This window comes from Sturnira hondurensis, unplaced genomic scaffold, assembly GCF_014824575.4.
Source record: "Sturnira hondurensis isolate 20B ecotype Veracruz unplaced genomic scaffold, ASM1482457v3 Scaffold0020184, whole genome shotgun sequence".
Taxonomy (NCBI): Eukaryota; Metazoa; Chordata; class Mammalia; order Chiroptera; family Phyllostomidae; genus Sturnira; species Sturnira hondurensis.
Genome location: NW_028092815.1, coordinates 2,990,771 through 3,005,266, shown reverse-complemented (window position 1 = coordinate 3,005,266; position 14,496 = coordinate 2,990,771). Strand labels below are relative to the sequence as shown.

The following is a 14,496-nucleotide window of genomic DNA, read 5'->3' as shown; positions in this document are numbered from 1 at the left end:
GTGAAAATCCCTCTATGCAGACATACTAATTAGTGCTGGACTCATCTTCAACTCCGGTGCTGTATGGTATTGCACTCAGAGGGAGTGGGGGTGGTCCTCTGGCCCAGGGGGGAAAAATGATTGTTTTCAGTACGGCATGCTGTGGGACTGCTGAGCGGGTACTCGTGGGCAGAGCTATTATTGCCATGCCACTTAATTGTTTGTATCATCCTTCATGTCCTTGGATTCTAAGGCATTATTAAGCAGTAATAGAGTGCACAAGAGTTTTGAAAAAAGTTTTAAAGGCAAGATCTTATTCTCCTTGGAGATGATGTGGACTCTCACAATCTTTAGACAACAAAGACTTTTAGGTGGATTTCTTCTGTGTTCTGTGTTCAGGGAATAAATTCTTCCCTGCCCGTGTCAAATTTTTACAAGCTATATAATAAAAAGAACAGGAAGACTGCCTGGAACTCCATGGTGAGCAGCAGGTGCTGTTATTATTTTGTGTTGTGCTTTGTGACTCAGAGACTTGATCTGTCAAGGAAGACTTCTGGGCAGGTGTGCCAGTTGAAGTGAAACTTGAAGGGTGGGTATGATTTAGCTCTGTGGTGGCTGTCCAGGTGAGGGAAAGAGCATAAGCAAAGGAGGCAGAGGCTCATGCAGAGGGTGGTGAGAAGATGGAAGAGGCCAGGAAGCAGCAGATAAGAGAAGTGGAAGTCAAAGGGAAAGATGGATTTGCAGAGTAAAAATGCCTTTATAAAGGCTATTCATGATAGAAGAAAGTGTGAAGAAGGCAGAGGGCATTGAGACTCTACTGTGGACTTATTGTATTGGCTTATCGATCCTCAGAACAACTAGGCTGTGTCCTTATTTCGTAAAAGAAGAAACTAAAGCTTGGACATGGTGTCCACAGCATCTGTTATTATAGGATGTTCCCCCCAAGGTCTCATGTGGGGAGCTTCAGGTCCAGATCTCTCTCCAGTAAGGTTAAGTCACTGAACTTCAGCCTCCTCATCTCTAAGCCAAGGAGGATAAGACTTTCCTCACCTTCTAGATCATTGAGAAAAGTTACACTAAAGTGCCTGGCACAGTGCCTGGCATGTAGCAGGAACTCCATACAGGCTCACAGTCTTGACATCTTCTCCGTAGGAAGCTAAGTGCACCTGAGGCACACGTGAGCAAGGGGTTTCCCAAGTGTTTGCAGACCCCAGCCAATGACACGGCATTGACTGAGCTCACTGTGCTGTCCAATAAGAATGTACATGGCATACCCACACATGCACAGGCAGATATACATGTGCTAATGAGTGCACCCACACTCTGTCTGTGACCTCTGCTCTTTTCTCAAGCCTGTCTTCTTGACCATCCTCAGCTCTGGAGTGCCCGGAGAACAGCCACTTTGAGGAATGTGTGACATGCACGGAGACCTGTGAGACCCTGGCCCTGGGCCCCATCTGTGTGGACAGCTGCTCTGAGGGGTGTCAGTGTGATGAGGGCTATGCTCTACAAGGCAGCCAGTGTGTCACCCGCAGTGAGTGTGGCTGCAACTTTGAGGGGCACCAGCTTGCCACCAATGAGACCTTTTGGGTGGACTTGGACTGCCAGATCTTCTGCTATTGCAACGGCACAGACAACAGCGTCCATTGTGAGACTGTCCCCTGCAAGGATGACGAGTACTGCATGGAGGAAGGCGGTCTGTACTACTGCCAGGCCCGCACCGACGCCTCCTGCATTGTGTCTGGCTATGGCCACTACCTGACCTTTGATGGCTACCCCTTTGACTTCCAGACAAGCTGTCCGCTCATCCTGTGCACCACAGGAAACAGGCCAAGCTCAGACATTTTCCCCAAGTTTATCGTCACAGCCAAGAATGAGGACCGGGACCCATCACTGGCCTTGTGGGTCAAGCAGGTGGATGTGACCGTGTTTGGCTACAGCATAGTGATTCACAGGGCCTATAAACACACTGTGCTGGTGAGTAGTCACAGGCCAGACCCCAGAAAGGGGCTGCGGGGATGGGAGGATGGGGGTCTTGGATCAGCAAGCCAGACAGCTGCTGAATCATGTTCAGAATCTAAGGAAAAGCATAGGCAAGATGTTGGAGCAGAGAGGGCCCCGGAGATTTTTTATTCCTGTATCTTACAGGTAAGGAGACTGAGTCTCGGAGAAAAGCAATCTTCCCAAGTCACAGGCACCAAATTCGGCACCAGCCCTAGAGTGGGACCTTCCACAGTGCAGCAGAGCTTGCTGGGCAGAGCATGTGCCTGCACACAAACCCTGGGCTGGCCATTGCAATGTGGCCCTGGGCAGTTGCTCTGTCTGTTGGAGAGAACACATACGCAGTGTAGATCAGGCATCTGAAGGGGTACTGTTATCTAATCCACCTCCTTACCTTGTTTGGGATCAGGATAATATTTGCCTGCTCTGGCCACTTCCTCCTCCAGTCTTCCTATGGCTCTTGCACAGTTTGGGAGTTCAAGTCCTGCAAGCATTTCGAGAACTTGGTGGCTCTCCTACAGTCTCTCTCCTTATGTAGCCCTCGGTTCCCCTTTTCTATCTTTCCCACCTTTTCATCCCCTTGACCATGAATAGAGAAGCCAGTAGGGGCTGAAGAGTTCTGTGCACTCCTGTTCAAGTGTAAGGACTGCAGAGAAGCAACAGGCCCAGCACTCCTTGTCCAAACCTTTGCTCTGAGCACAACTTGGGCACAAACAAGCCAGCCTCTGGCTTGGCATTTTGGAGGAGCTGATTTAGGATGCTAGACTTTTTACATTTTCCTCACTGGTCTGTGGCATAATTTATCTCTAAGGGGACTCCTTTTCATCTTGTATACATGCTCTTTAAGATTCTGAGCAGTTACTGAAAAGTCCCCTGGGCAACCTCACTGATTTCTTTCCTTCCTTAGGATTTCTCTGACAAAGGCAGGTTTTAAAGCTTCATAAACCATCCCTTTCACATTGATTGGAAAATGTGCCTTCTTAGTATTTAAGACAGAGGTCTCACTATGCTTATTCTTCCCTTTCTTGGATATTATACATAAAACCCAGATTGTTTTTTTCTGTGCTTCTTATAACAGTTGATTACTGTATCGTAATCAACTAACAATCGTACAGTATTACAGTATTCTGCATTAATCGTACAGTATTTTTTGGTGATGTTCATGTCACTCAATTCTAACTGTGGGCTTCTTGACAGCACAAACCAAACATAATTCATCTTTATGGTAAATGAGTATACAGTGCCCTGCATATAATGACACTCAAGAGATTGGTCAGATGAGGGAGTGGGATAACATAGTAATGCCTTTCTTCCAAGGTTCCTAGGACTCGTTTTGCTGCTGGTCACTTCTGCATCAATCTGGGAGATTAAATTGCCACTGAGGCAGATTACAAATATATCAGATACTTTGCTTTCAGCCACATAAGGTTTCCAACAGATGTCTGGATAGTTTACGTTGTCCATTGTAAAAATTTCTCTCTTACCTATTTTCACCATATGTGTAAAACAAACAAATCAACCATTTCATCCGTGTGGCTTGCCCTTTTTTTCTCATTTGCTATATCCCTACTCTTAGATTTATGCATTTTTTAAATTTAAATTTTAAATTTTTCTTTTTCTTTTTTTTAAAGATTTTATTTATTTATCTTCAGAGGGGAAGGGAAGGAGAGAAGGAGAGAAACATCAATTATGGTTGCCTCTCGTGAGTCCCCTTCTGGGAACTGGCCTGCAACCCAGGCATGTGCCCTGACTGGGAATCGAACCGCGATCATGTGGTTTGCAGGCCCGCGCCCAATCCACTGAGCTACACCAGCCAGGGCTAAATTTTTATTTTTCAATTGTAGTTTACTTTCAGTATTATTTTGTATTAGTTTCAGGTGTACAGCATAGTGGTAGACAATAATATACTTTACAAGGTGTTCCCCCCATATTTTTAATACCCACCTGGCACCATACATAGTTACTACAATATTTCTAACTATATTACTTATGCTGTGCTTTACATCCTCATGACTATTTTTTAACAACCAATTGGTACTTCTTAATTCTTTCATCTCTATCACCCAGTTCCCCACCACTCTGCCCTCTCTGTAAGTCTCTTTCAATTTTGTCTGTTTCCTTATTTCGTCCTTTAGATTCCACAGATAAGTGAAATTATGTTATTTGTCTTTCTGTAACTGACTTATTTTACTTACATTAATATCCTCTAGGAGGTCCATTCATGCTGTTGCAAATGATAACATTTCATTCTTTTTATGGTGGAGTAATATTCCATTGTATATATGTAGTACCTCTTCTTCATCCACATGTCTGTTATTGGGCACTTGGGTTGTTTTCATGCCTTGGCTATTATAAACAATGCTGCAATAAACATGGGGTACATTTATTCTTTCCAATTAGGGTTTTGGGTTTACTCAGATATATAACCAAAGCTGGAATCCCTGGGTCATAAGGCAGTTCATGTTTAATTTTTTGAGGAACTTTCACACTGTTTTCCAGTGGCTATACCACCAATCTGCATTCCCACCAACAGTGCATGAGGGCTCTCTTTTCTAGAAATCCTCACCAGCACGTGATGTTTACTAATTTATTGATGGTAGCCATTCTGACAGGTGTGAAGTGATATCTCATTGTGGTTTTAATTTGCATTTCTCTGATGATTAGTGACACTGAGCACCTTTTTATATGTCTGTTGGCCATCTATATGTCCTCTTTGGAGAAGTGTCTATTCCGGTCTTTTGCCAATTGTTTCGTATTTTGGTGATAAGTAATATGAGTTCTTCATAAATTCTGGACATTAACCCTTTTCAAATGAATCAGTGGCGAATATCTTTTCCTAATCAGAAGGTTGTTTTTCCATTTCTTTGATGGTCTCTTTTGCTGTACAAAACCTTTTTAGTTTGATGTAGTCCCATTTGTTTGCTTATTTGTTTGTTTGTTTTGGTTCCCTTGCCTGGAGAGGTACGTCAGAAAAAAATATTGCTAAGAGAAATGTCAGGGATTTTATTGCCTATGTTTTCTTGGAAAAATTTTATGTTTTCAAATTTCACACTGATGTTTTTAACATATTTTGAGTTTATTCTTGCATATGGTGTAAGAAGTTAGTCTAGTTTCATTTATTTGCATGAATCTGTCTAATTTTTCCAGCATCATTTATTGAACAGACTTTACCCCATTGTATATTCTTGCCTCCTTTGTCAAATATTAATTGACTGTATAAATGCAGGTTTCTTTCTGAGCTCTCTATTCTGTTCCATTGATCTACATGTCTGTTTTTGTGCCAGTACCATGCTGTTTTGATTAGTATGGCCTTGAAATATAGTTTGATATCAGGTGTTGTGATACTTCCAACTTTTTTCTTCTTTGTCAGTATTACTGAGGTTACTCAGGGTCATTTTATATTTCATATACATTTTTAAGAGTCTCATGCTCTACCATCTGAGCTAGACAGGCATGCCTTATTTCATATACATTTTTAGATTCTTTGTTTTGTGAAATATTGATAGAAATATTTGTTGAATATATAAATTGCTTTGGAGAGTATGGACATTTTAACATGTTAAATTTTCCTATCTATGAACATGGTACATGATTCCATTTATTTGTATCTTCTTCAGTTCCTTTATTCAGGGCCTTATAATTTTCCAGGCACAGGTCTTTTCTCTCCTTAGTTAAATTTATTCCCAGGTATTTTATATTGTTTTTCGGTGTAGTTTAAATGACATTGTTTTATTTGTTTCCCTTTCAGATAGTTTATTTTTGGTGTATAAAAATGTTGATTTCTTAATATTGATTTTGTATCTGCTGCTTTACTGAATTCATTTGTCACTTCTAGTAGTTTTTTGGTGGAATCTTTAGAGTTCTCTGGGTATCATGTCAGCTGCAAATGATGACAGTTTTAGTTCTTCCTTTCCAGTTTGAATGCCTTTATTTCCTCATCTTGTCTGTTAGCTGTCTAGGACTTCCAGTGTTATCTTGAATTAGAGTGGTGAGACCAGACATCTCTCTCTTGTTCAAGATGTTAAGGGAATCACTTCATTTTCTTCTATTGTGTATGATGTTGGCTGTGGGTTTTTCATATATGGCTTTTGGTGTTGGGGTACAACTCCTCTATTCCCACTTTGCTGAGAGTTTTTTAATCACAAATACGTGCTGGGTTTTGTCAGATGTTTTTTTCTGCATCTATTGATATGATCATATGATTATTATCCTTAATTTTTTATGTGGTATATCAATCACTTTAACTGATTTGATGATACTATACCAATCTTTCATATCAGAAATAAATCCCATTTGACCATTGTGTATGATTTTTTTAAGTTTATTGTTGGATTTGGTTTGCTAATATTTTGTTGAGGATTTTTGCATTGATATTCATCAGGGATATATATATATATATGAGTGTCTTACCTAGTTTTGGAATTGAGATAATGCTGGCCTTGTAAAATGATCTTAGGAGTCTTCCCTTCTCTCGAAGTTTTTGGAATTGTTTGAAAAGGAAAGGTATTAGTTCTAATTTGAAAGTGTGATCAAATTCTCCTGTGAACCCATCAAGTTCAGTACTTTGCTGGGAGTTTTTTTGGTTACTGTTTTGATTTCATAAGTTGTAAACAGTCTGTTCTTATTTTCTGATTCTTCTTGATTCAGTGTTGGAAGATTTTATTTGTCTAGGAAGTTATCTCTTTCTTCCACAGTGCCTAATTTGTTGGCATATTCTGTGTAATATTTTCTTATAATCCTTTTATTTCTGTGGTGTCAGTTGTTACTTCTTTTATTTCAGATGCTGTGTGTTCTCTCTTTTTTCTTGATTAGTCTGGTTAAAAGTTTTTCTGTTTTGTTTATCTTTTAAAAAAATGAGTCCATGGTTTAATTGATCTTTTTTAATACCATTTTGAGTTTCTATGTCATTTATTACAGCTCAAGTTATTTCCTTTCTTCTACTCACTTGGGCTTTGTTTGTTCTTTTACTGGTTCCTTCAGTGTAAGGTTAGATGGCTTATTTGAGATTTTTCTTGCTTCTTGAGGTAGGTCTGTAATGCTGTAAATTTCTTTCATAGGACTGCTATTGGTGTGTCCCATAGATTTTGGAATTTGATTTTTATTTTTCTCAATGTAACATTTTACTTCTTTCTTGATCTCATTGTTAACCCATTCATTGTTTAGTAACAAGGTATTTAGCTTTAATGTGTTTGTGTGTTTTTCAGTTTTTCCTGGTAATGTATTTCCAGTTTCATACTACTGCAGTCAGACAAGATGCTTGATATGATTTCAATCTTCTTAAATTTATTAAGACTTGTTTTGTGTCCTGACATGTAGTCTATCCTGGAAAATTTTCTATGTGCATTTGAAAAGAATGTGTATTCTGCTGCTTTAGTGTGAAATGCTCTGAAAATATCAAGTAAATCCAGCTGATCTAAGGTGTCATTTAAGGCTGCTGTTTCCTTGTTGATTTTCTGTCTGGAAGATCTGTCCACTGATGTCAATGTGGTGTCAAAGTGCCCTATTATTACTGTGAATCTCTTCATTTATGTCTATCAAGATTTATTTTACATACTGGATGGGACAAAAGTAGGTTTACAGTTAGCATGTGAAACAGAGTTTATTCTTATATTACTATTTATTATTATTGTATTATTTTCCATACAAACAACTTAAAACCTATTTTGCCCCTCCTTGTATTAAGGTGCTCTTCTGTTAAGTATGTAAATATTTACAACAGTTAGATTCTCTTATTAGATTGATCCCTTTATTACTATGTAGTGTCCTTCCTGGTATCTTACTACAGCCTTTGTTTTAAAGTCTGTTTCATCTGATTTAAGTATTGCTACCCAAGCCTTTCTTTAAAATTTCATTTGGATGAAATAATTGTTTCTATATTTTTCCTTTCAATCTGTATGTGTCTTTTATTCTGAGTTGGGTCTTTTGTAGAGAGCATAGGTACAGGTTTTGTTTTATTTTCTCTTCAGCTACCTTAAGTATTTTGATTAGAACATTTATGATCTTTACATTTAAGGTGACTATTGATAGGTTTGTAATTTTTGCCATTTTATTCTTTATAACTATGTTCCTTTTTTCTTTCTTTTACTTAAAGTAGTCCTTTTAACATTTCTTGTAATGCTGATTTGGTGATAATGAGTTCCTTTAGATTTTCCTTATCTGGGAAGCTCTTTATTTGTTCTTCAGTTCTAAATGGTACCCTTGCTGGGTAGTCTTGGTTGTAGGCCCTTATACTTTTTAAAAAAAAATGTATTTATTCATTTTTAGAGGGAGGGAAAAAGAAGGAGAAAGGGAGCGAGAGAAACATCAGTTTCCTCTTGCATACCCTCAACTGAGGACCTGGCCCACAACCCAGGCATGTGCCCTGACCGGGAATTGAACCAGAGACTTTTAGGTTTGTGGGGCAATGTTAAGCTCACTGAGCCACACCAGTCAGGACTGAAGGTCCTTGCTTTTAATCGCTTTGAGTATTTCTTAACTATCCCTCTGGCATGAAATGTTTCTGTTGAGAAATCAGCTGACAGTCCTATGAGACTTATCTTGTAGGTAACTAACTGTCTTTCTCTTGTGGCTTTTAAGATCTATCTTTGATTTTAACCTTGCCATTTTAATTATGATGTGGCTTGGTGTGGACCTCTTTGGGTTCATCTTGCTTGAGACTCTCTGTGCTTCCTGCACCTGTATGTCTTTTTCTTTCACCAGGTTAGGGGAATTTTCAGTCATTGTTTCTTTACATAAATTCTCAATCTCTTGCTCTCTCTCTTCTTCTCTTATCCCTATGATACAGATGTTGTTTTAGAGGCTTCTTAAACTATCCTTATTTAATTTTTTTTTAAGTTTTGCTGCTCTGAGTGTTTTCTACTGCTGTGTTACTGATTCAGTCCTCTGCTTCATCTAACCTACTGTTTATTTTCTAGTGTATTCTTTATTTCTGAGTGGTCCTCTTTCTAGTTTCTCTTTCCTTTTTTATGCTATTGAAGTTCTCACTGAGCTTCTTGAGCATCCTTATAATCGTTGTTTTGAACTGTGTATTTGGTAGATTGCTTGCCTCCATTTCATTCTTTTTTTTTGAGATTTTCCTTTTTTTATTTTTTTAAAATTTGGGCAATGTTTCTTGGACTCCCCATTTTGGTGGCCTCTTGGTGTCTTTTTTACTGTGTATTGGTAGACCTGCTATGTTTCCCAGTCTTGTTAGGGTGACCTTATGTAGTAGGTGTCTTGTGCGATCCAATGGTGCAGGTCTCTTGATCACTCAAGCTGGTGTTTCAGGAATGTCCCTTGTGTGAGTTATGTAAGCTCTCCTGTTGTAATTGAGTCTTAATTGTTATTGGCCCTTCCATGCATGGAATCATCCCTCAGGCTTGTTTACTGTGAGGATCAACCCCAACCACAGAGTATGAGCTACTGTATGAATGCTGAGCACACAAACCAGAATTTGCCTCAGCAGAGTCTGACACCTCTCAAGATCTCCTTTTGGATGTGCCACTTGTAGAACCAATTGGATCCTGTTTGGATGTTATCTGAAGCTCACCACTGGGTATACTAGTTCTGGCATCTCTTAGGAGAGACTTTGGTGTAAGTCAATGTCAGATGCTGCCTGTGACTGGCCCTGGGCAACCTATTTGGATGTGTGAAGTAATCCACAGTTTGTGGCTTCCTCTGCTTGGCCTGGGTGTGCATGAGAAGGGGCAAGCTGCTCATCAAGGGTAGCTTTCACCAGCACTGAACTTGGGGGCAGGTCAGCAAGTGGCCAAAGTCTTCATGAAGTTTCCACTCTGTCTGTGGACTGCCTGTTTTGTTCAGTCACTGTAAGAGCTTGTGGCAGTACACAAGCTGCATAAAAGAGGTTCTCAGTGAGTCACCAGGTAGGGGCAAGTGGTGTTCATTAGCTTGAAACAGATTCAAACTCAGTCTCAGGGCTGGGTCTGTGGCCACTCTGCAAAAGTACCAGCATACACAATGGTCAGTTGCCCGCAGACCTTTGTGGTGGAGCAGGGTCTTGAGAATTTCAGAATGAGGCCAGTAAAGTTTATGAGACCCAGTGAGACCAAGAGTTGGCCATGTGAAGTGAGGGCTTTGTACCTGTCAGGTGTGTAAGGAAAATGGACTCTGTCCTAGAGCAACACTACTCAGTGTGTCCTAAATTCCTCCTGGACTTCCTTGAGATTGCCATAGCTTGGCAGCACAGGACTACTTGTCCCATGGAGGGTGGGGCTCCTTGAGGGAGCAACACCAGTCAGGCTCAAAGGAAAGGGGGAAACAGCCCCTGCTCAGCTATACTACTCAGTCTCTGACATCCCCTGAGTTCATCCAGACCTCTACACCAGGATCCCAGGCAGCTGACTTCACAGGGAATGAGCTCAGCAGGGCAGAACAACAGAGAGTTGGAAGGGTAGGACTCTTGCATTCCCCCAGGCTGATGTCATGTGGAGGGGAGTCTTCCACCCAATAAACTTGGCATCTGAGGGCAGCATGAAAGGGGGACTCAGCACAGGGACACTGGTAGCTGTCCCTTCAGCTCTGTCCCCAGATCCACACAACCCAGTCTCTGCTTGCACAACTCTATTTTGCTCCAAGCCACCCTCTCTCTGCTGGAGCCCAGGGTGAGTGGTTGCAAACCAGATTGTGTGCTGGCCCTTCAAGAGGGTGCCTAGGTTTCTAGTAGACTCATGTCTCTCTGTGGCAGACAGAAACCCCACTCATTTCCACATCAGATATTATGTGGGCTCCTTTTCCTAGCTTTGGTGTTTGGGGCTGGGGAGGCTAAAATAGGGTTGAGACCCCATGCTCCTAATGGGGGACTTATGCAGTTGAGCTATCCCTCCAGATTCTCAGCCCCTGCATGTAGGTGTGGGAACAACCCTTTTCATGTCCCCACTCTTCCCACCAATCTTGATGTGGTTTGTTCTGTAAGTCTTTGGTTATAAGGCTTCTTTTCAGCTAATCTTCAATTGGTTATTCAGGTTGATTGTTTTATATTTTAATTCCAGGTTGGTCCCAGGAGAAGGTGTGTATATCTTCCACCTACTCCACTGCCATCTTCTTCTCTCCCAGTTTTATACATTTTCATGCAATTCCTTCTTGCCCTGACATTCAGCATTCTTCTACCTTTCTACCTTTCAAGTTTTTTCTTCTTTTGAAATACAATCTATTCATAGGTCCTGTCCCATCCAATGTATTATGAGCTCATATTTTCTGCCTTGTGTTACATGCTTTCTTCATTTAGGTATATAGACATCTAGGGCTTCACACATAGTTTCCTCACCCAATTATTTTCATCTATAGATCATCGGACCCTCATGGACACTTATTCTGCTCAAGCTATCCTTCATGATAGCTATCCCCACTCTTACTGCATGTTTCACTTCCTTTTCTGTTGCTTTAGAAATAATAGGTCAGTTTACTTCCCAGGCATGTGTCCTGCTCTAATCTCATGCAGAGCACTCATGTCCAAAGTCAAGAGCCATGGGAACCACACTTCTAGCTTCTTCTTCCCAAAAAGAGGTAGAAAGAAGGGGTGTCTAAGTTTCTTAGGGCTGTGCTCACAAAGTGTCACAGACTAGGTGGCTTAAAACAACAGAATCTTATTCTCCTCTACTTCTGGAAGCTAGGAGTATAAAATCAGTGTGCTAGCAGGGCCTTGCTTCCTATGCATCCTAGGAGACAATCTGCTCAAGGCCTCTTTTCAGCATCTGCTGGCTGTAGGTGGTCGTTGGCTGGTGGCAGTGTAACTCCAGTCTCTGATCTTTGTCTTTACCTGGTCTTCTTCTCTCTGTGTCTTCTGTTTCTCAGGGACAAATCTCTCTCTGTTTAATGATATCAGTCATTGAATTTAGAGTCCACCCTAATCTATATGATCTTATCTTAACTTGATTACATTTGCAAAGACCCCATTTTCAAAGACAGCCACATTTACAGGTACTGGGGATTAAGACTTCAACATATCTTTTGGAGGACATAATTTTACCCACTATAGGGGGTAATTAGAGAACAGTGAGCATCAAGGAGGAGTTGGTTAAATGTTTACTGTGAGGATCCTGCAATGATCCTCCTGCAGGGTAGTGCCACTCTTTGCCAAGGCTCAATTTTCTAAGTCACCCAGATATCCTGAGTGGGCAAGCTGGGAACAGAGTATATAGACAAGGAGATCAAGTTCAGGATGCATTGAGGGTTCTTTTCTTTTGGAGCCTGGGGAATAAATTTAAAATGTTGTTATTAGATTGTTTTTATTCATTCATCTTTAGAGGGGGGCAGGGAAGGAAAGGAGAGAGGGAGAGAAACATCAATGTATGGTTGCCTCTCATGCATTCCTGGCTGGGAACTGGTCCACAACCCAGGCATGTGCCCTGACTGGGAATCGAACTGTGATCCCTTGGTTTGCAGGCCCGCGTTCAATCCACTGAGCTACACCAGCCAGGGCAGATTTAACATTTAGCATTTACTTTGAATTACTGATATGCATTCTAAGATCTGCTTCTTCAATAATTTCCATTTATTTTTCCCATAATGTTATGATTAGTCACCATCTCTCCCTAAGAGAAGAGTAATGGCCACAGTAAAGCTAGTGTGCAGTGAAGCACTAAGCAAAATGGTGCAGAGGTCTGGGTCATTGCTGTGCTACTAGAAATGGAGGTGACATAGACATGATTCTTTGGGACACAGGGACCTTCTATGACTCTGACCCTTCTCTGCATTAAGCAGTAGTGTAAGACCTGGAAAATATGCTAAGCTAGGAAAATTATAAATAAATATGCTATCTGTATACCAAACAGGTATGGGGGTGAGCCACAGAAGGTGAACCATCCAGGGCCCCAGATGCAGCTCACATCTCAGCGGTGCACAGCTGAAGCTCAGCAGAGATGTCCTCTCAGCGGAGTCCATTGTAGCCCCACCAAAGAAAAGATTTTGAGGACCCTTGCAGCCAGCGACTTTGTCACTGACTGCCAAACCTGTAGCCATCAGAGAAGAGTGAGGCTTTCTGCATCACTAGCACTAATTAATGTAATGAGCTCACATTGATGCCTATTCTGTGCCAAGGCCTGTGGTGAAAAATAATAATAATTTAATATGGCTTTTGTCCTAAGAGAATCCAGCGTGTGAGTGGGGAGAGACAGTCATGTTCTCCGGGAATGTGGATGGCAGGTGAAGTGCTACAAACATGAAGGATCCTGGGACCATGGAAAACAGGTTGTCTAAGCCAGCAGGTGTTTCAGGAGATGCTTTCTGGAAAAGATGACCCAGGTGCTGGGTGAAAAGGTGCTTTCTGGAAAAGATGACCCAGATGATCAGGATCCCTGAAGGACTTTGTTAGTTAGGCCAAGAATGATGCAAGGACTTTCTAGGGAAAGGAAGCACCAATGAAGACCTGGAGTGGAGCAAAGTACGAGGGGTGAAAGAATGTCAGATGGCTAAACAGGTCCTAGAAGTAAAGCAGAGCCAGTCACTGGAAGGAAGTTATCCACTAAAAATCTAACATGGGGTCTTATTTTCAATATTTACATATTTGAAATACATTTTTCTACATGCATCCCCATGCCCACTTCCCTTCCTCCTCTGAGTCTTCCTCTGCTACCCATCAGGGCTTTGCTTCTGTACCAACCCTGCCTTCCTCTGCCTCCTCTCCCTCTGCTCCCTTGTTCTCTCCATTCTTGTCATGCAGAGTCAGGATAGTGATGGGAGGAAGTCCCATGGCCTGTGCCACCCTCAGTGACCTCCCACATTTCTGTGCTGTGTTTGCACATAGCCTGAGCCAGTCTGTCCTAGGCCTGCCACAGAGACAATGTGCTCACCAGGTGTGACCTCTCTCCTGCTTTTCCATCCCGTGCCCTGTCACTGGATGATACTCATAGTCCTCTTTACCTCCTCCCTTCCAGGCCTGCCCATCTGTCATTTCCTCTCCCTGCTGTGTCTTTAACCTATAGCCATGCTCATTCTAACAAACCTTGACCCCAGTTCTACACTAGCCTCTATCCAATCTCTCCTCCCCTTTCTATCTAAGCTCCTGGTAAAGACATGTCTGCTTCCAGATGTCTTGTTTTCTGTTTAACTTCTACAATCTGACTCTGGCCTCATCATTCTACTGAAGTTTTCTTATTAAGGTCACTGATGACTCCTCTTTTTTTGTGGAATGAATGGGTCTTTGTCAGGCTTTAAATCATGGGCCTCTCTGACATTTGTGACATTGAGTACAAGGCCCCCCATGATCCAAGCCCTCACCATGTCTCCATCTTCATCTCCCACCACTCCCAAGGCCACAATTTATGCCCCAGTAGCACTAAACTGCTGCAGTTCTTCACATCCATCAGGTTTTTTTCTTGTCTTCTTGACCTTTTCTTAGGATCCTCTTGTCTTTGCTTTTATTCCTCCCCTGCTGTCCAATACCTGCTCATCTTTTAAGAATAAGGTATAGGCATCATCTTCTGCAGGCATTCTTCATTCTGTCCCCAGGCTGAGTCCAGTGCTTATACATCTATTTATCTCTATTGTCACATGGTGACACTCTGATCAATGTGACAATAG

General features: G+C 41.6%; 1 protein-coding gene across 1 annotated transcript in view; it reads left to right on the top strand.

The window, feature by feature from the left end:
- LOC118975235 (tubulin-specific chaperone cofactor E-like protein) overlaps nucleotides 1-14,496 on the top strand; it is a 200,603-nt gene that overhangs the window by 116,708 nt on the left and 69,399 nt on the right. The window contains exon 17 of the mRNA XM_037029070.1: nucleotides 1,355-1,956. Within this exon, the coding sequence (XP_036884965.1) occupies nucleotides 1,355-1,956 (602 nt within the window). The remainder of the gene's footprint in view (nucleotides 1-1,354; nucleotides 1,957-14,496) is intronic.